This window comes from Polypterus senegalus, chromosome 4 (assembly GCF_016835505.1).
Source record: "Polypterus senegalus isolate Bchr_013 chromosome 4, ASM1683550v1, whole genome shotgun sequence".
NCBI classification, from domain to species: Eukaryota; Metazoa; Chordata; class Cladistia; order Polypteriformes; family Polypteridae; genus Polypterus; species Polypterus senegalus.
In genome coordinates, this window is record NC_053157.1 from 254,029,423 (window position 1) to 254,056,545 (window position 27,123).

Sequence of the window (27,123 nt, forward strand, 5' to 3'; positions counted from 1 at the left end):
GGCAGACGTTTACAAATGGAATATAAAGGGAATAAAACGCAACATCTGAGAAAAGTAGGGGTCCAAAAGTGGTGTGGCAAACCCTTAAAGGGGGCAAAGTCCTCCCATAAACTTTGAAAAACATCTTAACAATCAAATGCATAACGTACTTCACAAAACTGCCTGTAGCCATCATTTAGTGATATCATATCATGAGCAGGTTTAGAAAAATGAATTTGTGTGGATATTAATAAGCAACAGAGCAAGATAAGGTCCATTGTGGTCAAACATGCAATTTAATGACAATGTGGATGAAATGACAATACCCGATGACACGACACTTGTCAAACAGTCCGCGCCTGCCTGGGTTTCCTCCAGGAGCTCCAAAGACATGCAGGGCAAGTGGATTGGCGAGGCTAAATGTGGCCCCGTGGTGAGTGTGGCGTGTTCACCCTGTCATGGACTGGTGCTCTGTTCAGGGTGTGGAAGAACGCCAGCCAGTGCCACAGCCACAGACACAGACTCACAATGTCCAAACACACAGTACACAAATCACCACAATAATGCTCAGTCCTTCTCTTTCTCTTCTCCTGCCGCCTCCACTCCTCTCCCACAAGCTCTGTCCTCTGCCTCCCGACTCCGGCTCCTCGAATGGAGTGAGGCGGCCCCTTTTCTGTTGTACCCGGATGTGCTCCAGGTGCTCGTTGATGACCTTCTTGTAGCACTTCCCGGTGTGGCCGAAGTGCTGCAGTCCAGGGCTTAGAAAATGTCCAGGCGCCCCCACAGGGTTGAGCTTCCCAGCTCTGTTTGCGTCTCCCGACACCCACCAGGGCAGCTGCCATCTCAAGTTCTGGGGAAGATGCTTCTCCTCTCCCGCTCCTTCCATTCTCCGGACGTGCCAGCTAGGTAAGGGTGCCAGCCCACCATTACGAGATGTTTGCTCCTGTCTTGTGCGCTATGCCAGGGTTAAGTGGGCGTAGAGAATGCTATGCTACAGTGGCATATCATTACTAAGTACGATATTGATATCAATTCAGCATGGTGACTTGTAGCCAATGGAAAGGAACATGGAGTGAATGAGCTTTGGATCATCTTTGTGAGATCATCAGAAGGTACGTCTACCATCAGTGAGCACCCGCAGCAGGTACACTCGCCCGTTTCAGACGGGTCCTTTTCGTACCGTGAGGAGCAGCACTTACTTAGTTTCCCAGTTCTTCCATAACAGACGTTTTTGTCATTGAACTGTGTTTGGTAAATGAATCAAAAAAACGTGGCTGTGCACAAACACCTCAATCATATTTGTTCCTGGGAAGGTTTCTGCCTGATGCCACCCACGATACGCCTGCAGGGTGTTTATTGATAGTGGAAACTGAAACAAAGGAGCAAATCGTCTCCTGATGCGGAGCCAAGCGAAGAGAGCAGGAATGTAAAACGCCTTTAGTCTAACTGTGTGTGAACGCGTCACAGCGCGGCGTGCCGAGTGGCCGAGATTTTCTGACTGCACTTTAATTGTGAATGCCAGCTGTGCTTAGTAATCACGGTGACCTCAGCGTTAACCTTTGCCGTGCACCCTCTTTTTGGGAAAGCACGTTTCTGCCAATGAAAGAAGTTTATCGATATGTTGAGTTCACTTGAATCGCAACCAAACTAATTGGGAACTGAAACAAAGTAACGAAACGTCCCGCGATTCGGACCAATGCAAATGGACTAGGAGTGTGTAAAGGCCTTTGCTTATTACCGCCATTGCCAAAAAGAAGAGGTGGTAATTCATTAATGGATCCATTAACACCAATCCATTCTCACCCGTCTGAGCGGCCTTTACTTTCCCTTCTGCCAGAGGGTCTTGCTCTTTAAGCACAAAACTCTACCGGATTAAACAGGACGACCCCGTTGGTGTCCCAGCTTTTCATTGTTGCCTGCCTGTCATTCCTGCACGCGGCCACACTGGACATTTTGTAAATTCCCAGGATGCACTGTGCCAAACCCGAGCTGTTTTCCCCACGACAGCCAGGTTTCTATTTATTCCAATAAACGAATCATTTGTTGTTTTAAATGAATTGCGTGCTCTGCAGCGTTTTGCTATTTCTGCTCGAGTTTGTTTGATGGTGGAAGCTGCACATGCTGTCTGTGCGTGACCGCCGTCTGACACTTTGCCTGTTGACAAACGAGAGCTGCTTAGTTTATCTTCTGCTTGTTTGGTATGAACATTTATTTTTGACATAATCATTGATTCAGTTTCTTGTTCAAAGCAATTCGTTTTATGTGCTCGGCCTCTTGTTCTACAATTTCAAGCGGCTTTGCTGCACACTTATTGTATTGGAAGACCCTTGAAAAAGGGACCAATATGGTGTCCAGACATGCTGAACATTTAATTCAAATGCAATGTTCTGTTAGCAAACTGGCAGATAAACTGGTGATAAAAAACAAAAACAAAAAAGTTAGAAAGCGAAACGAAACCAAAGCCCAATGTGAGACCCGACAATTGTGGTCAAGAGAACAAGAAGGTCAAAAACAAAAGTACACGAGAGAAAGGAGGGCAGCTCTAAAGTCTGAGTTCTTTACAGTACTGGCATCAGCAGATTGGACAAGGGGCTCAACTTTTTATCAGGCGGCATCAATTATGCAAGGGTCACGACCTCAGAGGCCACGCCCCCAGCGACGCCGGACAACAGAATTAAACCAGGGTGGCGTTTGAGGACCCAAAATCGTGACAAATCATGACATTTCTTTCCGGAGTTGACATACATAGCGTGTGTCCAGGGCTCTTGAATCTGAACTTGGAACAGTTTATGCCATCCAGAAGACCAGGTGGGAGTCCGATATTCAGGTGTTTGTCCTCCAGATACGAGGGTTACGGTTACCTCATGTCTTTTGGATAGATTTGCCAGACTTTTGGGGTGGTGATGGGCATCTCGGGACATTTCACCAGGGGGCATATACAGTATATGATCTGTTTGAGGTGAATCACTGAGTGTGATTAATGTAATGGTAATATAATAATCATTCTTTGCATTTATATAACGCGTTTCTCACAACTCAGAGCTCTCAGCAATTGCAGGTTAAGTGCCCAACGGAGCAGAGTCCCTCTTGGCATTTACAGGATTCGAGCCGGCAACCTTCTGATTGGCAGTGCAGATCCCGAGCCTCAGAGCCACCCTGGCAATGGCACTAATACACATTGAGATTGTTTATACGATGAACTATACACCACATGGTATGGAAAAGTGTTTGATGGCCTTCTGATTTCCAATCTCTCGTACTGATCCCTTGTTCTTTAGTGGTTATCATCTCTTCTATACTATTGTTTCGATGATATCCATATTCTGTTCTGTTTTTCTTTGATGTCTTCCTATCCCTCATATGTCCAGTGTAGTGCCCTTGAAAGGACACTGCCATGCTGGGACTCTCTATTATTAATAATCCTTTGCATTTCTATAGCGCTTTTCTCACTCCTCAAAGCGCTCAGCAATTGCAGGATAAGGACATCCTTTCTCAAGTGCCCAACGGAGCAGAGTCCCTCTTGGCATTTACAGGATTCGAACCAGCAACCTTCCGATTGGCAGTGCAGATCCCGAGCCCCAGGGCCACCACTGGACATCCTATCTGCTGCTCTTCCTGAGCATCAGCATACCGTATATACTCGCGTATAAGTCGGGTCATGAAACTTGAAAAAATCGATCATAAAATCAGATCCCGACTTATACACCCGTTCAAAAATACGACACTTTCATTTTCTTTTTTTACATCTTCTTGTCTCCTCCAATCTCCCATCAGTTTCTCAGACGCATCGAATTTTATTGCAGTAGCACAGTTACCAATTTCTTTCACTACTTTTAATTTAAAACCAGCTTCATATTTTCTTCTAATCGTAGATAAGGGATGCTCTTACGATAAAGGTGTATGAGGGTGTGAGATACAAAAAACACTAAACGGTGCAAACGTCGCTTCGTACTAATTAGTTAATAATTGGGTATTACCGTGTGGTCACGTAGGCACAATACATACTAAATAAAAAGGCCGTGTGCCCCATGGTTACTCTCTCAGGTGGGCAGGCGTTAGCATATCGTAATCTCTTGGGCCAATAGCGTTGAGTTTTCCACATTCGACTTTTACGACAGACATTATAAAATTATACGGTAAAATCAAGCCCTGACTTACTTAAATGTGAGTACATACGGTATTTAAAATGAGCCGTGCCCCCTGTTGACTGTGTGGACGAAGACTTCAGACCCGACAGCAGGTGCGGTTATAAAGCAGCTTTATTTTTCAGAGTCACGGTGAGAAGAGTTTCAGAAAAGCAGACAATCAAATATACACGACAGCGTCAGGGCTCTTCTGGACCCCGTCTGTTGGGTGGGCTCCAGTTTTATACCCCTAGAATGTGTGATTTAATATCATTATAAAATGTAACAGTCAACACTTTATTATGCACAATCCTTGAGCCTTCTTTGTTATGGCGTTGAGATGTAAGCTAAGGGACAACGTGGTGAGGCAGACTCATGTGTGGAATGTCAGACCTTGAGTCCTTTGATCAAATATTTTTCTGTTTGCTAAAACAAAGCAGGCTGTTACTTGGTTTAGTAAAGCTTACTTCTCAGACATGAATTAGGACAAGGGAACGAAGAGAACATTCGTCTTCCACAACTATCAAGCCATCCCTGCACTCGCGCAGTTTGTCCATCACCAGTGCTGCTTCTTCTCGTATTTGTTTCCCTAAAGGACAGCACGGCAGGTTTTTTGGTACCCAGAGCTCTCGTTTTTTCTTTCAGTGGGTTCTGCTGTGCTCTCGACTCCCTTTGACACAAATGGACAGAGGACATTGTGACTGCCAACGTTTATCGTGATTTGTCCAAATGGGCCGAGCAGCACCAACACACAGCTTCTCACGTCCGATAGGTGAATGTGGCGTCCTGGACGGAGGACCAAAGTCTCCGGTATGGCGGAGTGGTGGCTCTGAGGCTAGGGGTCTGCACTGGCAATTGGATTCGAATCCCGTAAATGCCAATAGGGACTCTGCTCTGTTGGGCCCTTAAGCTGCAATTGCTGAGTGTTTAAACGCTGTATAAATGCAGAGAATTCTTATTATTAAGTCAAACTCTGTTAACAGTTGTGCTTGGACACACAGAGCAGTCAGTAGAAGTGTTTCGACCCCTTAGGCACATGATGACTAAATCCTTTTAAAGACACTTAGCATATTCTGGTCTGCTCATTCTCAATGGGCTCCCCAGCTGAAGCTGAGCTCTTCACGTCTGTCTTCTTGGACGGACGTCTCAGGCAGAGACCTGAAGACGGAGAGCCAAGAAATAAAGTGAGAAAAATAAGACAAGGGGGTCCGTCTGAAGTCGATAGGTGCCACTGATCCCAGTCTGCTGCACCAGTGGGTATGGAGTGAAGTGTTCTGTTCTAGTGAATGGAACTGACAGTACAGAACGTCTTCTTCACATCCTCCATTCTTCTCTTTTCATATTTGGAAACTGAAGCTCCAGTTTCACCCTGCAGTCTTCTGACTACCTGAGCGGTGAGTTTGTCTGCTTATTAATTTGATAATCCTGATGTGTCCTGATATATCACAGGCTGTCCGTCTGGTGTGACCGTGTGTGTCTGTGCCTGCGTGTCCATCAAGTGCTCATCTCACTTTTATGTTTCCTCTTCTCTATTGTCCTCTGTTTTCATGATCTTCTCATTGTTTTGCACTCTTTCCCTTTTCAGTTTCAATCTTTGCCGTATTGCTGTGCCTTTTATATTCACTTCCATCAGTTTCTAAAGGACTGAATTTTGAGATATGTATATAGACAAAAAAGAACAGAATGTGATCTTTGGGAAAAGCAGAGAGACCATAACACATGATAGGAAATAAACCTGAGGAATAAAAAGAAAAAGTAAATACAGCAGAAAAACAAATACGGAGGCAAAGAAAGGACATGAAAGGAAAGGAAGAATTCGGATTATCCTGTGTCTCCAACGTAACGTCAGAAGAGAAACTGGTAGGCAGCGACTCCTGTATGTGTCAGTCAGTCATCGTCCAGCCTGCTATATCCTAACACAGGGTCAGGGGGGTCTGCTGGAGCCAATCCCAGCCAGCACAGAGCACAAGGCAGGAACAAATCCCGGGCAGGATGCCAGCCTACCGCAGGGCACACACACACGATTTCAAGTGCACCTAACTTAACTCACGCAGACACGGGGAGAACATGCAAACTCCACGCAGGGAGGACCCGGGAAGCGAACCCAGATGGGTCTCCTAACTGTGAGGCAGCAGCGCTACCCACTGCGCCACCGGGCCGTCCCGGTATATGTCCATCCTATAAATACAGACATGCAGGGTATGTGCCAATGGTGCCCCCCCGTTATAACTGAGGATACCTACAGAGTCAGGGTAGTTAGTGTGCAGTTCAGTGTGGTGCCAGGGGGCGAATCCTGGGTCATTGATAGTCCTAAAATCAGGGATGGACTTCTAATGAAGACTTGGACGGGCAAGGTTGGTGCAAAGTGCTCTGTGCAGATTATTCAAATAACGCGACCAACGTGCAGCAATATGCAATTTTTCAATAAATAATGAACTCATGAGAAGTAGGGCCTGAAGATGAAGCCAATCAGTCGGTCAGTCTGTCATTTTCCAAGCCGCTGTATCCTAACGCAGGGTCACAGGGTAAAGCCAATCAATGGATCCCAATTATAAAGACGGTCAGGATCGTCTCCACCCTTTGCTTGACCCCCAGTGCTCTCTGTTTCTGTTGTCTCCCCCGTTTACCTTCCAAGGGCTGAGCCACCAACTTCCTGTCATCCTAGCTGCCTCGGGTGGGACCCACTGGGACCACCCTGTAGGCTTACATGAGCCCGACTGCTTTTGCTGCTCCACTCAGCACACCTGGAGCATCGTACCACTCATTCAGGGGTTAGGGTTAGGGGGTCCTATCTGCTTCCCCTCCTGCCCGCCCTACTGGCGCCAGTACGATTCTGCTCTCAGTTTTCTTTGCTTTTATCCTTTTATTCCCTTTTCAGATTCTCTCTTCTTTATACTTAGTGGGTGTAGATGGCAAGCGTAACAAACCTGCGGAGTGTCGATGAGGGAACTGGTGAACCAATCATTCATTCATGTGTTAATGCAGTTTCCTCATTGACCATCCTGGGGGTCTCATGGCTTTACAGTCACCGACACCGCTGGTCTGACTTTGTGCTGCTCACCGAGTCCTGAATGAGGCACATGACCTGCACCGTGAGGGAGCGTCAGTTACGACACAACGGCCATGTGGCGTGATTACCTGAGGGTGACCCTCAGGACCCGAGTGGCTGGACCAGGCCAAGGGGATGCCCACGTAACACCTGGCTGTGGCAGATAGAGGGTCATTTGCAGAGGGTGGGGGTTTTGCATGGGTGTTGGAGGGCCGCAGTGGCTGCAGGTTTTCATTCTCACCCTAACCCTAATCAGTTTGCTCTGCTAATTGGCTCCTTTTCCCTTCATTTTATTAGCCCTGTTTTTAAGGATTCACTCCTCTGAATTGATTCCTTTCTTAATTCATTTGACAGCCAAACTGAAATGAGGTGTGAAACGAGCCAACAGATGACCAGCTAAACTGGGATTTCAAACTCCAACCAGTCTCTTAATGAGAAGCCCAGTCTTGCTGTTAATTAAACCCGTGATTTAATTCCAAGGCTTGTTGCTGCTCTCATTCTACTCTCAACCTTACTGAGACCTTCGCCTTTCTTTATTTTCAGATATTGTGTGATGGGCACAGGTGAGCTGGTCATGTGGCGGCTTGTTTTGTGTGTCATTATCGTTTGGCTGTTAACTAAGGGGCCTGAGTCAAGCTAATTAAAACTACAGCAAAGTTAATTAGTTAATTAGTAGCAAACACTGGTCACTAATGAAGATGAGGCTTAGAATGAAAACCTGCAGCCACTGCGGCCCTCCAGGACCGGAGTTTGACGCCCTTGGCGTGGTGGGTCTGGCGACGTGCTGTACCAGTACATGCCCCCCAACCTGACCTGACCAGCACCCACTGTTTCATCTAAAAACACACACCGTCACAGACCCCTCACACGCTTCACCACACGTGGTCATTGTGAAATTGCCCTGAAATTGACTAAGCCTTTTCCTCTACTGTTTCTGTGACATTTATGAGGTTTACTTTTGGAGGCAGAGTTTAGTTCATGGATGGAAGTCCACAGGTTGTGCTGAATGTGGGAGATGAAGTCTTGCACTTTGTCTTTGTTCGTGTACGCTGGTTTCTAAATCTCATATAAAAATGAAAGCTGAAACACAGAAAGGAAAACCAAACAGTTAAGTAGTAAACCACTCAGTGACCACAATGTCACCACAGCCCATCTGACCGGCTCCATACTTTAGTGTATTAGGCTAGCTGGTGTAACGATTGTGAGATGTATCTGCAGCAGAGTGTGTAAGAGCCATCAAGGCTTAAGAATGAATCGCTGGGTCAGGGCGGCACGCAGGTCTTGTACCTGTCCACAGGCAGAAGGAGCCCAGCCAAGGGTCTCCGTACAGAGCCCTGGCCCTCCGTGCATCAAAATGGCCCAGTGTCAGCAGAGTGGTTTAGCACCAGCAGATGAAATGGCCTGCAGCCACCTGGGTGTGTGAATGGTTAAGCATTGAACATGCTGAGCATCATGGGGGCTGCCAAAAGGATGACCATTAGAGCCAAAAACAGAAATTGCAAAGAGAGCCACTAGATGGTCTTGTGGGGGCTGATTAGTGAGTGGCTGCTGTTCACCTCTGGTCAAGGGGGTCTGATGTTAAAATCCCACAATGACCCCAGGATCATCACTGATGATACATCCAGCACATCCTAAAGATCCATCTTACACCAAATGTAATTTCCTTTTGGTTCTGACCACATTTTTGATCACCAGTTTTGTCCTCCTGGTTTTCACCTTCTTTCCATTTGTACTTCTACCTCCTGGCTAGCTGTCAATTCAGTGCCAGAACTGAAATCCCACGCCCGATGGACATTGACTTGCTTTAAAATCCTCCTGAAATCATCAAGGAAGAAGGTGCTCATTTCAGAAGGATGTTCTTCTCATGACCAGAGCTAACGTACAAAGTGTTAAGTTCCTCTGGGTCAGGAAATGTTCATGTCCTTTAGTCTGTAATCCATAAATACCACATTTCACACCGATCACCGCTGATGGGATTATTAGCTTCCAGCTTCTCCAAGTAAAGACAGAGCAGACAATGATCCCTCAATGAATGTGTCAATTCACAACAAACATTTAAAAGTCGCCTCCTTGTTTGTCTGATTTGTATCTTCCTCTCTCCCTCTGATAGAAGATGGCCGAAGCCAGGCTATTTGGATTTCAGGATGCGTTTGCCTGCTCGTTGTGTCTGAAGACCCTGACTGACCCCGTGTCCCTGAATTGTGGTCACAGTTTCTGTCTGAAGTGCCTCACGGACTGCTGGGATCAGAGCCACGTGTACAGCTGTCCTCAGTGCAGACACGTCTTCATCCTGAAGCCTGAACTGCACATAAACACGCTGCTGATTGAAGTCATCGAGAAACTGAAGAAGACGGAACTCAGCCCTCCCTCGACACAGAATTGCACCGGCCCTGGTGACGTGGAGTGTGACGCTTGCTGTGGGAAGAAGTTCAGAGCCGTGAAGTCGTGTCTGACCTGCATGGCCTCCTTCTGTCAGACTCACATCCAGCCCCACTACAGAGATGCTGCCCGGAAAGGCCACAAGCTGGCTGATCCTGATAAAGATCTAAAGGCGAAGCTCTGTGCAAAACATCACAAGAGCCTGGAAGTATTTTGCAAGACTGATGAGATGTGTCTCTGCAAGATGTGCATGGTGGCTGGACACAAGGGGCATAAAGTTGTCGAGCTGAAGACGGAAGGAAAGAAAAAGCAGGTGAGTGAGATTTAGTGTTTCACAAATAAACTAAGTCAATAAGAAGAGTCAAGTGATCTGTAAATACAGTTGGACAGAGAAAGACATCCATCCGTTTTAGGAACCAGATTTATCCAGTACAGAAACATGACATGCTGTGACATGGTGACATGGGACGTAAGGCAGGAAACAACTCTCTTTGCCCATCGCCTACGTGAAATGGTCCTCAGCTAACATACACATAGGCCTTCCAGATTCATTGGTGCCCCTAAGGCCAAATGTAACTCGTACCCCTAAACTTTACCCCCATCCTATACCAAAGCTGAGCCACATGTGAAATGTCCCGATTGCCTCTAGTCTTACAGTACATGGACTGTCACATCAGACCACCTTCTCTGTGCTATCACGGTATGCCCTACATTGTACCTAGACTGACACATGGCACTGGAAGCACACAAGACCACCTTGAGTTCATCAAGAACACGGGGACACAGTTGGAAACTTGTTAAGGGGAAATTTCGCACAAACATTCGGAAGTTTTACTTTATACAGAGAACGATAGACACTTGGAATAAGCGACCAAGTAGTGTGGTAGACAATAAGACATTAGGGACTTTCAAAACTCATAAGTGGATAGGACTGGCAAGCTTTGTTGGGCTGAATGGCCTTTTCTCATCTAGAGTGTTCTGATGTTGTAATGTCTGTTCTACCCCAAATCTTAGCACCTGACTCCTTGAATGTACCCTGGAGAACTTGGCAGTCTTGTCTAACTGGTGTCGCTCATTCCAATGTGGACAGTGACCACCGAGTGAGCTGCTGATCTGGCAAAGAAGTGGTTCACGTGTCCAGGAGGTCTCCTTCTATTAATTAAGTCCCCACTATTATTTCTCCCCTTTTCTTACCTTTGGTTTAGAGGTGACCCACTGGGACTCCTTATCCTGAGCTACCACTTCAAATCTGGACGTAATACTCCTGGATGGTATGCACGTTTTATCTTTAGTTAACGCACAACCTTTCCCCAACTTCTGTGTCTCCTTAGACTGGAGGTTCATTCTGCTCTAGAGGTGCATGTGATCTCCTGGTAGGAAGTTTGGTTGACTTCCTCCAGTTTTCTACTAAAACACATATCTGAAGAGTGAACACCACCTCGCCATCACCTGACAATCCCTATGACTTGATGTCGGTTTTGTGACCAACTTGTATTCCGTTGCCTGATTTGTATCTTGTCCTGTGCCATCCTTGCAGGTCCACACATCCTTCTCGATGGTCTCCACGGCCCTTTCAGTATTTGTTGCTTTTCCACGAGTCAATCTGTTCATCGCTCGTGATCTGAGGTGAATGAGGTCCTGCAGCATTTCATTTTCTGTTGGGTCGAGCCCAGTCATAAAGCGCTGTCACACTCTCCCTTACCAGTATAGCTCCCACCAACTATTCGTATCGGCCCACCCTGTTTGGTAACTTAGCTTTGTTCCTTACAAATGAGAATGAGTTTATACTTCATATATGGAATTGTTTTATAAATTTGCTCAACAAAATCACATCGCTGTAAGAGTTAATTTGAATTTTAAAAATATTTGGAAAGCAAACACATGCCAAGTAATTTTAAGGGGTCACCAATGGACAGACTGTGAGGGTACCAGCTGGTTTAATTTACGGACCTCTGGTCAGTAAAAGAAAAAAAAGACATTTGCTAAAAGAGCAAAATTCAATGCAAGGGAACAGGGATCTCATCAGGGGGAGCTCCGTCTCCATTGGCCAGGAACACAGCATGAGCCGCCATTTTCCAAGGACCACCAGATTTTAGTTGTGTGCTGACCAGACGGGACGGGCCATCTTGGGGCTGAAGGCAGACTCTCAGAATTGCAGGTGAAAAAGAAGACAGTGATGGTGCCCCTCTCTCATCACAGGGTGGTGCCACATACCTTGATAGAAACGGGAAGGTGGTCTCCACGCGTACATGCATGACAACAGCAAGCGTCTATGTAACAAGATTTAGAAAGTGAAACTGACCTTAAAAGTCTACCAGTCTATCAGATGTTAACAGGAGGCTATCAACAAGAAACTTGACGAATTTAGTGGTCGGAGTTGGTGGGAATTGTGAACGGGGCAAAATATGCACGAATGATGTCTGGACCAAACCCTGTTATGTTTTATTAACGAAAGGACCAGAATAGTCAGAACTGCAAAGCACGCCAGGGTCTCATGTGGGCACTGAGAATTTTGGTGGTTACTGCACGGCAAAAGAAAACGGTAGAGATGGGTTTGCTTACACAAATGACTATCATGTGAGCTGGGAAACGTGTAACCACTGCGCATGTTGAAGGACTGGCCAGTTCACAGATTTTCCAGATATGTACGAGCCACCAACTCAATTGATATTAACGTTTCCAAGTTCTGTTACAGCCAGTAAGTCGTGCAGTTTTATGGCTGTATTATCGTGGGATTTCCCTCTCCTTACCCTTTACCTCTTTTCTTTAAGGATCAGTGTGCTCATCAAGTTCGTCACCGGGTTGGTCTCCTGTCGCACTTTAAGATGAACACACACAGACAGAGACATACGCAGACACAGACCCTCACCACACAAGTACCTTATGAAAGACGTACACACAGCACGTTATTCTCAGCACTTTAACACACACGAGTGCCGTATGAATAACACAAGCACAGTCCGCTCTCCCCAGCACTCAGAGAGACTTACTTATCATAGGAACGAACAACGGGCGATGTCTCCGATATATCTCAGATATATCAGCCTAATGTCAGGTCTTCTGAATATCAAGAACCAAGCTGTCCATCATGGTGCCTTCAAACAGTCTTCTTTATTTGTAGCATGGTGCATACCCAAACTCCATCCTGTTTAAAGATCATCCATCCATCCATCTATCTTCCTCCACTTTTCTGGTCCATGTCATGGGGCTACCCTAACATTCCTTTGCCCTGCCATCTCCAACTACTCCTCCAGGAGGGCACCCAGGTATTCCAAGGCCAGCTGGGAGTTGTAATAAAGTCAGCATGTCCCAGGTCTTCCCCAAGGTCTCCTCCTGGCTGGACATGCCCAAAACACTTCAGCAGGGAGGCATCCAGGTGACATCCTGGACAGACGCCCCAAAACACCTCAAATGGCTCCTTTTGATGTGGAGCAGCAGTGACCCATTTTGAGCTCCTCCCAAACATCTTACCCCATCTCTAAGTCTGTGTCCAGGCACCCTGAAAAGGAATCTTCTTGTATCCATGATCTGATTCTTTCAGTCACCCAAAGCTTGTGACTGTAGATGAGGAGGAGAAGAACATAGAAAGGCTGGTAAAATGAAGAGCTTTGCCTTTCAGTTCAACTCTCTCCACCATGACTGACCAGTCACAATGTCTGCACGAGTGCTGATGTATCTCGGTCCGGTCTGTTGATCTCACACTCCCTCCTTCTCTCAACTCGTGAACAAGTTGCTTAAACTCCTCCACTTGAGCCAGCACCTCTGCCCCAAGCTGGAGAGTGCACTCCATTCTTTTCCAGCTCAGGTCCATGACCTCAGATTTGGAAACACAGAGTGTCGTCAAAAGATCTGAAGACGAAAGTAATATCCAACAAATGTGTGGACAATATTTGATATCCTTGTAGGATGTTTGAATTCTGATAACATCTGTGTCCTCTTTTGTTCCCAAACAGAAGCAGCCGGGGATGACACTGAGTGAAATCCAGAAGAGATTCAGGGAGCAAGAGAAGAAACTGAGGGAGACCAATCAGCCAGGAGAAGTGATGAAGGTGAATTAAATAAAGAAGACATTCCATGTCGTGGTCAGGAGAAATCATTTAATGCTAGAAGAGGCGTCAGAATCTCACTGGTAATAATAAGAAGGGTCCACTCAGAGTAGGCGCTTTCTTGTTTCCTTCATGACATTTCTTGTTTTATTCATTAGAGATTTGGACCACAGAACCCCAATGTCCTGAGTTTTCTATCCCACTGTGTCATTTTTTCTCCACTTACACAACTTTATTTTTGACTCTGTAACTTAAGGTGCTCCACTAGTTATGAAGTGTAGACCTCAATTTGGGGCTCCACCAGTTTTATTTAAGCTTTGATATTTGATATGAGAGGTTGGTAAGGTGGTCCAGTGGTTAGTGTCTCACTCATCCATTGTTGTATGTTTCCTGTCCGTGAGGTGTTTGCGCTTTGCGCATCTTCATTATGGGGATTCCTTTCATTGTCCACTCTAAACTACTCATTAGTCTTGGATTTGAATCCTTTGATGACGTTGGACTGTTTTCTGTCCTCCTAGCTTACAAACTCACATTACCAGTTTGGTGCCATCAAGTCTACTGAAGAGCTTGAAGTGGATATTGGGTGGCGGAGGGGTGTATTTAGGACTGAGCCAGGAAGCATTTTGTCATGCAAAGAGTTGTGGGAATTGGAAATAAACTACTGAGCCATGGAGACACCTGAACAACCTTTATGAAGGATCTGGATGAGATATTGGGGCAGCTTAGCAATCAGATAAACGAGTGATCTTGATGCACTGAATGATCTCCTTTCATTTGTCAAATTTCTTATGCTTCTATAAAGTGTCCATACTCCGTGTCCAACACTTATTCATTAACATGAAAAACACAGAGCAGCAGCTTTGAGGGTTACAACGCAGTTTCTGTGGATCCCTCTTGTGATTTACGCACAATAATCTAAGACTGGTGACAGGGTGTCGTGTGATCGAAGGGCCGCAATCGCAGTTCCACAGTTGAAGAGAACTTATTTAACTTCAGTGATTAGGGCAGTAAGCTTCATTCACTGACTTGTCTGCAGCACTGTTTTCTGCTCTGTCCTAATCAGTGTCGATGGTCTGAAGGCCTTCATGGCAGGTCACCCACAACGTCTAGAAGGTCCTTCCTTCCTTCCCTGGCTCCTTTTGCTGGTCTTCAGTTCATTGCTGTAACCCCATATGGTGACAGTCCCTTCCAATTACTTTGATTTGCATCCTTAAGCACCTTTGGTGAAACATCTTGAGTCATAGGACCATGCCCATCGTTGCCCACCTTGCATATATTACCGTTGATACCACAATGCTATTACTTTTATCACAAGGTGGATCAATTTTGTTGACCAGATTCGCTTGCCTGATCTGTCAGTGTGTGACTTCATCTGTGCCGCCATTTTCCCTGATGATGCTCCTCAGGTTGGTGAAATCAATCACTCCTTTGACCATTCTGCCTCCCTCTGTGATGCGTATTTTTCGTGACCTTCGTCTCCGTGCCATTAACACGTAGGCCAATCCTTTCAGTCTTCTTCTGTGTCTTGCATTGTTGGCTGTAATTCAGCTATCATCGTCTGCAAAGTCCAGGTCAGTGAATGTGCTGTGAGCGGCAGGGCCAGCATGAACAGGAGTGGCGATTCAACTGAAGAGTGGGGGGCACAAATTTGAGAAGTGCCCGTGCAAGCATTTCTCGTAACCAGAGATAAGTTGTACAACAGAAGAGCCTGTTGCTACAAATGAGATTGAAACACTACAGAGAAGGCCAAGTCTTTTTACGGACAGCCAGGAAGGGAACGACGTTGACCTTACTTAGTAACTGCATAGCAACTGTCAACAAAAGGTTCTGCAATGCTGACACTCATGAAGAACACAACTTGACACAGCAAAACAAAATGTAAACCTAATCACTCCAAATCTTGGCCTCTAAAATCCCCAAAACAATATTTAAAATATTTTCAGACACCAAAGAATACCAGAGAAATAATTGAAAACCAAGGATGGACGATGACAAATGAAGGAGAGCCATCTTGACAGAACGATGACGACAGCGCTCTATTAATGTGAGTGAATGCTGCGTGTCACTTGGTGTGAATTAACATTCATTTCTAGTCTCATTTTTGTTTTTTCTCGAGAAGACGTCCTTCAGGTTAGGCATTAGGGTTAGGGTTACTTATTATTTTGTAATTGTGTCAGTCTGTCCCCCTGGAAGCATCTGCTGATGGCTGGCGTTGTGACTGAACGCGATGTGACGTCTGACATCTTTAGTGTGACACGTTAAATGCTCTGAGTATCTGTGACTGAATTCCGCTCTTAAAAGAACAAAACCTTTGCTTCACACTTCTTTCTCTCTTTGTCGATTGACTGGTTTTCATGACTTCTTGAATTGACTACAAGTTTGTTTTGTGGTTCTTGCTTAGTCCATTCGGTTTTTCTAGTCTTCTCATTTTTCACTTTCTCTCTCCTCCACCACTTTGATTCATTTCCTGGTCCTGTGGAAATTCTTTCCACCCTCCTTGTTGAGTTTGAGGTCATCTTTTGTACACTGCACAGCCAAGAAGGCATTATTTGAAAATCATTCGACAACGACTCTGGGCAATAAAGAGGAAGTCCTGTAGGGTCACTTTGGGGTCAAGGGGTCTTTCTAACAACTTGGGGAACCTCAAAGTCAGGTCCTCCCCAGATACGAGCCCCTCGGCCATGAAACGGACCGTTCCCCCATGCTGAGTTAATGAAATTTAATGAAATCAGACTGCGCTGACCACACACTAGACGTCCAGCCCGGCTTTTAATATCTCCAGCTCACAATCTTTGGTACCTAAATGCCAAGAAAGAGTCTTGTGAAAGGAAAATGTTTATGAGTCGACTCAATTCAGTGTCTGTGTCCATCCAATCAGATGTCTGCAGAAAAGGAGGTGAAGGGAAAGGAGAAGAAGTTCACTGGTTTGAATCACTTCATTGAGAAACCTCAGAGGAAAATGGCCAAGCGAATCAGAGAACTAAAGAGAGATGTGGAGAAGACTGAAGGAATCATGGAGCGCCTGCAGAAGAAGATTGAGGAGTTGAAGAGCAAAGACGCTGAGCTGAAGGAAGAGTTCATGCAGGTGAGAGACTGGGGTGCATCAAAACTGGAAGCGTGATGAGGTTCTACAATGTCACGATGAATCATCATTTTTACATGCCAACAATACATTTAGTGTATTTGTGGGCTTTCTATACACACTCTTCATATATATTTACTATATATAGAGATTTGGTTTTGATGGTGCATTGTCTCAGCACCATTTTGAAAGGACTTTTGCTGCGTCTCCCTTGAATATGTGATTGCTGTGTTCCCCGAGTATAATAAATGGCGATACCCAAGTGATGGATTAACTTCGAAACATATCTCGAACCTTCACAGTCATTAGAGGCAAGAAAAACAAGCTGGTGGTTTGAGGAATATTTTGACTACAGCTTAGCATTGTTGCTATGTTGCTCGGATCTCGGCCTATGAACTTGCTGGCTCCTTTAACTCCATCCTTTTCCTAGTTACTTTGTAAAAGTCGAAACATCTTAGATTTCATTCTCAATTGCTCCGCGTTTTTAGTGGTTATAACAGGAAAGAGCTCATCGTTCGTTCCTTGTTCACCTGATATCTCCAATATGGAACATCAGAAACATTTAAACAAGAACAAGCCATTCAGCCCAGTCTACCTACTAAATTCATCTAAAGTAACATCAAGTGGAGTTTTGAAAGTTCCTAAAGACCTCCTGTCCACCACACTACTTGGTCACCTACTCCAAGTGTCTGTGGTTCTCTGGGTAAATAAAAACTTCCTATTGTCAGTGTGAAATTTACCCATCTGTGTCCCTGTGTTCTTGATGAACTCATTTTAGTCAAAGTCAAGTCATAGTCTTGATTCACTGGAATAATTTAATTCATAATTTTAAACACTTCAATCGTGTCACCTCTTAATCTTCTTTTATTAAACTGTAAAGGCTCAGCTCTTTTAATCTTTCCTCATAATTCAACCCCTGTAGACCTGAATCAGCCTAGTCGCTCTTCTCTGGACCTTCTCTTGTGCCGTTATGTCCTTTTTGTAGCCTGGAGACCAAAACTACACACAGGACTCCAGAGGAGGCCTCACCAGTGTGTTATAAAGGTTGAGCAGAACCTCCTGTGACTTGTTCTGCACACATCAAGGCGCTATATAACCTGGCAGTCTGTTAGCCTTCTTAATGGCTTCTGAACACTGTTGGGAAGTTGATAGCTTGGAGTCCACTATGACTCCTAAATCCTTCTCATAAGGTGTACTCTCGATTTTCCGACCGCCCATTGTGTATTCAAACCTAATATTTTTACTTCCTATGTGTAATACTTTACATTTACTGACATTACATTTCATCTGCCACAAATCTGCCCAAGCCTGTCTGCTATCCAAGTCCTTCTGTGATGATATAACGGATTCTAATTATCTACTAATCCATCTATCTTGGTATTTTCTGCAAACTTAGCCAGCCTATCCAAATCATTTATTTTTATTAAAAATATCAGTGACCCCGGCACTGACCCCTGCTGGACACCACCAAGTGCAGATAAATAATAACTTTGGTGGCATCTTTTTGTTGCCTCCTCATAGAATTCCAGCATGTTAGTAAAACACAACCTCCCTCTTCTGACCCCATGCTGACTGTCCTGTCCTTGCCATGTGTTACTCAATCTTATCCTTAATAATTCCTTCCATTCATTTTCCTGCAATGCACGTTGAGCTTACTGGCCTATAGTTGCTTTGATCTGCCCCATCACTCTTTTTATATAACGGGATAATATTTGCCATTTTCCAGGTATTCAGAATTTCCCCAGTGTGTCAAGGTTTATATCTGTACTCACTAGCCTCCTTAAGAACACGAGGATAAATATTATCTGGGCCTGGTGATTTGTTTGATTTCATCTTATTTAATCTGAGCAGCTCTTCTCTCTCTACAATTTCCAAATCCCTCAGTACCTCCTTAGTAGTCCCTGTTACTGCTCTGAGGTTATCCACTTGCTCACTTGTGAACACTTCAGAAAAATGTAAGTTTAGGGCATCTGCTATTTCACTGTATCTTTTAATTCCCTTTACTATTCCTGATGAACTTGACCTCCTCCTTGACTGTTCTTTTACTATTTAAAGAATCTCTTGGGGTCTTCTTTCGCCTTATCTGCTCTATTCCTCTCCAACTGTCTTTTAGCCTCTCTGATGTCCTTCTTAATGGTTGCCCTCATGTTCTCATACGCTCTACAATTCACTTTGCAGTCATTAGTCTAATATGTCATATAAAGCAGTTTCTTGCTGTGCAACTTCTTTTTTAAATCTTTATTAATCCATCGTGGAGTTTTTTTTAGTTTCCTATTACTTCCAAATTTAGGTCTGTATCTGTCCTGCATTACATGTAAAACATTTTTAAACCTGTTCCACTGCTCCTCGACTGTCTTATCCCAGTCTATCCTACTTAGACTTTGTCACATCTGCTCAAAATTAGCCCTACCAAAGTTCAACTTAACAATTTTAGTCTTTGCATCTGCACTCTTACAAAATACTGAGAATTGTATTATATTACGGTCACGTGACCCTAGTGGTCCAATCACCTCGAGACCCTCAATTCTATCCTGATTATTACAGAATCCTAAATCCAGACAGGCGTCACCCCGTGTTGGCTCTTTAACATGCTGTGTTAACAAACAGTCGCTGATAACTTCTAAAAAGTCTTGTTTTATTTGAAACGTCTCAGTTAATATTCGTGTAGTTAAAGCCCCCCGTGACTATAATATCCCCCTGTAAAGTTCCCTCAATATTATTACTAAAAAGAATTGTATTGAAGTTATAATCTGCATTAAAGGGGTTTTTATAACACACTCCTAAAAATAAGACCTGCTTCCCTAATGCTTTCCAGATGAATTCAGACATCGTCACTGAGATGAGGCTCATCGTCCAATTGAAAAAGCCTCTGACATAAACAGTGTGAAGGGTAGGGGGTGCCAGAAACCCCTCAAACACAAATACACAGAGAGTCCCGGGTCCAAATAAAGGGTGTTTAATTACACAATACTTCAGCACAAAAACAAGTTGCTGTCTCTTCTCCAATTCACGTCTCTTCTCTCCAGTCGAGTGTTGCCTTCCTTCCTCCCAGCTCTGACTTGCCTAGACAGGGGAGTGCGGACCCTTTAATTGAGGACTCGCAGTACTTCTAGTGGTCACGCGGTAGTCCCAATAGCAGGCAGTGTATCTCCTTGCAGCGCCCTCGTGTGGCACCCATGGACCCCAGCAGGGCCGCACTGCCAGATCGCAATTCCTGGCCTTCCCTGCCAGTTCCAGAATGGGCACCAATATCCAGGGCTGCTGCCATCTAGCATCTTGGGGGAACAACAACAACACCATTTATTCCTATAGCACATTTTCGTACAAGTGGTGCAGGTCAAAGTGCTTTACAAGATGAAGAAAGAAAGGTTTATAAAAAATGAAGATGACATTAGGCGATGCCAAATAACAAAGAATAAAAGTAAGGGCTGATGGGCTGGGAGGACAGAAAAAAGCATAAGAAAACCCCTGAGGACAGGAGAAAAAAACAAAATCTGCAGGGGTTCCAAGGCCACGAGACCACCCACGCTGAGAAAAGTGCAACTTAAAATAATCACTTAATGTTTTCAGTCTGAACCAATTTACGAGTTCTTTTTATCTTATTAAACCCACAATTTTTAAGTTGAGGCGAATCATTTAGAGTAATTGGGTGTAATTCACGTGTTTTACGCTGAAGTAAATCTGTTTTTAAGTTGTTACAATTTAAAATGGTTTATTGGTCGTAACCTGTTTTTATGCTATTAGAAATATTATGAACACAACACATTCCAATGCTGTACTTTTTACATTTATTTAAAAATCTAGTGCAAATACACAAGCATTATGCAGTGTAAATCTTAAATATACAACAACAAATTGTTAAACATTTCTACAGCTTTCTTGAAAGTTTGTTTTATTACGAGTTCTTATTCTTAAAAGTAACAGTTGAGAAGCAGGGTTACTTACCAGAAATCCTCCGTTATAAAAGTCTGCTGCTGAAAATGACCAGACCTGTACAGCCACGTGAACTCCACTCGGGAAAGTCTTCTTCTTTTTTGGAAGTTGGAAAGCCAACACGCTGGAAAGGTTGACCGGAAGAAAATACAAAGGGCCCCTCAAACACGGCACACGAACAACCGAAAATATGAGGGTAACTGAAATAGGATTTTTATGTTGATTCCCTCCAGCATAAATTACTTTGGTACAAACACATTTTTTTTTACTTTGATTGAGATCTGAAACCAAATATTTCAAGCTACAACACTAAATGACTAATCTTAAGTTGCTTGAAAGAGAACATTTATGTTGAATGAAGAACATCAATGTTCTACTTTTTTTCATTGCAGACCCCACTAGACATTCTACCTAACGTAAATGATCTCAGTCAGTCCTCAGGTTTACAGGCTTCACGTGGAAGAATTAGACGATGACAGTCATGTGGACCTCTGGCCTTCCATCCATCAATGTCGTGACTGCACGGTGCTTTGATCAGGTGGTGGTGGTGACACAGATCATCACCACAGAAAGTAGGGATTAGTCCTCTCAGGGATGGTCAGATGTTTCTCTGGTACACCGAAGTAGAATGACAAGCAGTTCAGAAGTTTCAAAGGCTTTCATTGACAATTCCATAAAGTTTATGCACAGATATATATCTCATATGACATATCTGCAATGTTGGCCCTTCTTTCTTTTTCAAGACCTCTGCAATTCACCCTGGCAGGCTGGCAATCAACTTCTGGGCCCAATCCTGACTGATGGCAGCTGCCCATTCTTGATAATCAATGCTTGGAGTTTGTCAGAATTGGGGTTTTTTTATTTGTCCACCCACCACCTCCTGAGGATTGACCACAAGTTCTCAGTGGGGAGTTTCCTGGCCATGGACCCAGGAGCGGACTAGGACTCAAAACCAGCCCAGGCATCCTTCAACGAGTGAGGTGACGATAACATTTAATAAAAAAGAGAATTTTAGTAAGACGGCTTACACGTTATTAGAGTCCATGTCAAATGTCAATGTCATGTCCAAGTGCCAGTACCCTAGTAGGCCAGTAGCTTACACAGTTTGCTGCTTCTATCAGCCACATCATCAATAACACTGTTAGTGTCAAGCTTGGCTCGGATACTTTTCTCCACCGACATCAACATGAACGCCTCAAGATGTTCTCTCATCATTGTGCTTCTCAGCTGGCTTTTGATTCTCTTCAACGCAGACAATGATCTTTCACACAGCACTTACGACACGGGCAACATTAGCAGGAGCTTGTAGGCAAGGCCAGTGCTCTAGTCAGCATCAGTTAAGAGGTTCAACCGGAGTAACTAATTAATAATACCGAAGAATTTAAATACTAGATTTGAGATAAAATATCCATCCATCCATCCTCTTCCGCTTATCCGAGGTCGGGTCCCGGGGGTAGCAGCTTAAGCAGAGATGCCCAGACTTCCCTCTCCCCAGCCACTTCTTAGCTCTTCCGGGGGAATCCCGAGGCGTTCCCAGGCCAGCCTGGAGACACAGTCCCTCCAGCGTGTCCTGGGTCTTCCCCGGGGTCTCCTCCCAGTTGGACGTGCCCGGAACACCTGACCAGGGAGGCGTCCAGGAGGCATCCTGATCAGATGCCCGAGCCACCTCATCTGACTCCTCTCAATGCGGAGGAGCAGCGGCTCTACTCTGAGCCCCTCTCGGACGACTGAGCTTCTCACCTTATCTTTAAGGGATGAGATAAAATATATTGCAATAATGTATATGCTTACCGGAATGTAATAGTATCAAAAAAGACATTGGCAAAAGGCAGATTGGACCTAATTATTTGCTGCAACGCTGTATACTGACAACTAAAACAACTTGATGACGTATATTATAAGGTATATTATATAGGACTATATAAATCGCAGTACCAGACAGATAATGCTTAGTAGTTTAGAAAATTTATTTTAATGTCAAACAGTACATGGAGTTTATTTCATGAAATGGCCGACCCATAACCAGACCAGAGTTCGCATCCCATCAGGCATTGCCCAAATGCCCTAATGGCCAGTCTGCCCATGCATGGACCCCAAATTTTGATATTTTGTTCCCCCGAGCCCCTCAGTTGTCATTTTTGCCTTAAGGCCCCGGTGCTCCATCATACTGGAAAAGGCATTGTGCCATCTCAATTCAATGAAATGAGCAGAGAATCAAGTGTGTACCACATTTTTCTTACATTTCTTATCGTTCAGACTTCTTCTCTAATCATTCCTCATTAGCCCAAATTCAGTCACCAACATCTTCCATAGGGTCCAAGTACAGCCAGCTGGTCCATCCCCAACACCTTATTCAATGTCCAGCTGTCTTAAAACTAATTACCACCTTATGACTCCTGATATTCCTTCAGCTTTGTGCTAAAGAAAATATTGGTGGCTTCCATATGCAGGCTTAGACCTTTACTGGTTAACTCTTTCATGATCCAAAACTAACATTTATAATAAATGTTTTTCTAATCTAGTAGAAATGATGTTATTTTCGGGATTTTATGATCCATACTATCAAAACAGGGCCACCAGTACACTGCTTTGCCCAGGGGTCCTATAATGCTGGTAAGACAGCCCTGAGTGCCCACCAAAGAGCTGGTGAATGGTAGACAGATGAATGTCTGCAGTCAATAGTGAAGCACAGTGGAGGCTCCCTGCAGGTTCGGGGCTGCATTTCTACAAAGGGAGTTGGTGATTTCAGTGACATTGTTGGCAGTCCTCACTGCTTGAGATTCTTATCCGCCATTCAGTACCATCAGGGAGGCATCTGATCAGCCCTTGTGAGCCCAAACACATAAAACGAAGCCAAGGTATGGCCACCTCAGAGCCCTGCTCTGCACATCGTCAGGCAAACCTGGAATTACAAGGAAGACAACCAGTGTAACTACAGCAAGTACACAAGAGGCACACCAAGAGGACCTGCAAAAAAACTGCATAAGAGTGGAAATGAGAGGAGGCAAAGGGTGGGCACACCAACCACTGAATTATTTTGTGTTCTGCCTGCTGCACTTTTTGAGAACTTGCTTGATCAATAAAAGCTATTCACGTCCTTATTTTGGAATGCATGTCCACTTTACATCATTTTTTACAAGCGTCTAAGACTTTTGTACAGTCTTGTGTACATCTGAAGATTCAGTATGCTGGTGGCATTTTTTGGTGGTCAGCACTCTGCTTACTAGTTTGCATTTCATTGCTTTGCGTGTTGTGCTGTTTGTGTAACGATATTTTGGGCACGTCGGTTGAAGAATGAGTCAAATTGACTCAAATTGAATTTCACAAGATAGGGGGGCTGCTTACATTTTCATTTTTTTAAAAGACACCCTAAACTTTTCTGCAGCTTCTTCATTTATCTCCTTACAGTCTTCAAGTTGGGGGAAAGAAGGACCAGACAAATAGCACCCCTGTCTACTTGTCTAACATATTATACCTAGACTTCCAATACAGAGATTAACAATGAAATCTGTCTCAGCAGTTCTTGAATCTACAACATCTCATTGACCTCCTTTCGTATTGGAAGAATCCATTCGGTTCATAAAATGTCTTCCCCTTCTTGATCACATTGTGAAATGGAAAGAGAAACTGGCGAAGCTCATGGGTGATTTCCTTATTGTTGTGAGCGCTCTCCAATCATCAAGGGGTCTCTGGTTTCACAAGCAGTTGCATCTCCAAGTGAGAAGACCCTTCCCCTCACTCAACAGTTTCACGTACAGTCGTGCACACACTCCTCCAATCTCTAAGGGGTCTTAAAACTCGCGTGCGGCTGCAAGTGCACGCCGAACTCCAAGGGGTCTCTGGTTTCACATGCAGTTGTGAGTGGACTCTGATTTCACATCTGGCTCCGATCCTCTGATTTCACATCTGGCTCCGATCTACAAGAGGGATGCCCCTCTATACACTGCATATATGTATGTCTAAAATATATATATATATATACATGTATACATATATATCTATCTTATTCTAAAACTGTAAGGTCTGTGTGTGTGTCTTGTCCTTCGCAGTAGGGTTTCTTCGACCACGGGTCGTGCATCTCCTCTGCTGGGCTGTGAGTTACTGTTGTATGTTAATAGTAAAGGTTCGCGGATGGATGGTTTGTCAGGTGGGTCGAAGTAGTTGGCCGCAGGTTATACAAACGATCGACATTCCCCCGACTATCATGTTTGATCACGCAGCAATCCCCCAGATTGTTCAAGACAGAACAGGCGACAAACATCCAGGCATTCAACTAGGAATGGATCTCGATGACACTAAAAAGGCAGGATTGGGCTGCAATACCAATAAGGTTTAAGAATCCCTGCCTTAGGGCAATATGATTGGTCAGTCTGGCTTTGGTGTCACGACTGGAAGAGGAAGTGCGATCATTAGAGACACGAAGAGGAGAAACAGCACAGAAGGCATGCCAAGATGGGCACCTTCAAAGACTGGAAGTACAAAAGCGGACAGGAGATGAGAAAGGTGCCTCAGTGATGATGATGGAGTGTGAGAAGACATTCAGACACACATGGAGGAAAGGAGCTGAAGGTACACATACTGTAGGGCAAGAGATGGCAAATCTCTCGAATATAACAAAAAAATCTTGGAAGGAGATGAGACGTGATTTTCTCGGAGAGACACTTATATGTCCCATGAGACGCGTCCAGTCCTGGGGCTGGAAATAAAAAATAAAGAGTTGATGGCAAATTAGAACGTCGTAAAGAATTCAAAAATGTTGGTGCAGTACACATGCACAGCACGTTAAGAGATAATGGAAGTACAAAAGTCTCAAAAAAAGGATAGAAAAGATCACGTTAGTGCAAACAAACGGAAATTATTACTCGGTGAAATAACGGAACAGCGACAAAAGATCATCTAATTCGTGTTGGCCAGTGAGGATTAAAAGATTCCAAAAACGTTGGCGCGGTATGAAGTCCTGCAAGACGGAGACTTTTCACGTGAGATTCTTTCAAGTCATGCCACACTTACAACTATTTTCGAACAAGACCGTTGTCATCTAACCTCAGTCGTGTGAATGCTTTGGGCAGACACGCTTCGTACGCTCTCAGCTCTTACAAATTATAATTTTATACATCTAGATGACACGTTAATGACAAAGTGAAAAAGAAAGAGCATGGACAAACATTCGAGAAAGTCATTTTATTTATTAGAGAGAAAGAAACGATATTCACTAACAAGCAGAAATATGTTGCATTGGTACGAATCAAAATACAGAATCAATGCGATCATGAAGAAAAGTTCATTCCAAATATTGTTTTAAAGTAAAAGTGAAAATAATGCATATGTAACAATTCCCATGAATATAACAATCACTTAAAATTGTATATCCGGTCAACCAAACCCAGGGGTGGGCGAGCAAAGCAACCAGGGGGAAGAGGCCCCTAGAATTTTTGAATTATTCTATTATATTCATATATATATATAGTGAAGAGTGGAGGCAGAAAGTAAGGACCAGGAGAACCAAAGTAAATTTGGGGTGCCAACTGTGCCGCCCTGTTTAGTAACAAACATGAGCATGCAGTGGTCCAAATGAAGTCGGGCCTAATAACTATGGCTTTTCTAAAGTATTTCTAAACAATCAGCTCTCTCGATCACGTCTGCTTTGGGAAGTTCATGAATGTGGGATGAAGACACCATCCTCCATGAGCCCACAGCTCTGTGCCATCCTGACATGAAGGGGTGTGGCTTACTTCTGTAGGGGCGTGGCTGACTTGCCCTTCCATGGGTTGTTTCTTAAAGGTAGGGAAGAGAAAAGAGACAATGCGCTTAGCTTTGGCACCCCCTCTTGTCACAGTGGGGCATTGCACACCTTGTCCAAGCCTGGACGTTGGAGAAAAGCGCTCCCTTCACGTGAATGCCTGCAGTCTGTTTGTCACAGAGATCTTTCAATTGAGAAGAGCTGCTTTAAATAGATGTTTCTTGTTATTTCTCCTCTCTAAAGTCTCATTCCCTCTGCCCATACAGACTTTTTCATCTTTCTGTGCCACTCCTGCTGATAGAGGCATAACTGTCACCCCTGATTTCTCTTCTGAGGAAATGCGAAAGGAGATGTCCTGTCTGAAAAAGCAACTGGAGAAAGTCAATCAGCAGGACGTCGTGAAACTGACACCATCGTGTAAGTGTGTGGTTTTAAATTTGTGTTATTTGTATGTAGCGCCGAGGGGGGCGGGGACACTTAACCGAACTGGTGGCCATCATTAGAGCCGACATGTGACGTTGCCCACCCAGTACTAAGAGTTTCTCGACCCCTGACTTGGTGAATGTGTGTTTTTTACTCTGCCCCTCTTAAAAAGAGTGCTGTGGAGAATTTCATTAGTTTTGGACTTTCTGGTTGGTGGATTTGACAAAATGACTTTAAATCTTTTCATTTGTATTGAACATACAGAAAACCTATTCCTCTGCTAAAGAGTTTTACTTTTTTCATGACTACTTAATATTCCTTGTTGGTGTTACATTATTTAATTATTTTTGAGTTTGCAGTCTTCAAGC

General features: G+C 44.3%; 1 protein-coding gene across 1 annotated transcript in view; it reads left to right on the plus strand.

Moving 5' to 3' along the window:
* The first annotated feature begins 9,265 nt into the window (after nt 1-9,265).
* Nucleotides 9,266-27,123, plus strand: part of LOC120529056 (E3 ubiquitin-protein ligase TRIM16-like) — a 32,273-nt gene continuing 14,415 nt past the window's right edge. Inside the window, exons 1-4 of the mRNA XM_039753116.1 lie at nt 9,266-9,844; nt 13,485-13,580; nt 16,456-16,662; nt 26,599-26,749. Coding sequence (XP_039609050.1) covers nt 9,266-9,844; nt 13,485-13,580; nt 16,456-16,662; nt 26,599-26,749 — 1,033 coding nt within the window. The remainder of the gene's footprint in view (nt 9,845-13,484; nt 13,581-16,455; nt 16,663-26,598; nt 26,750-27,123) is intronic.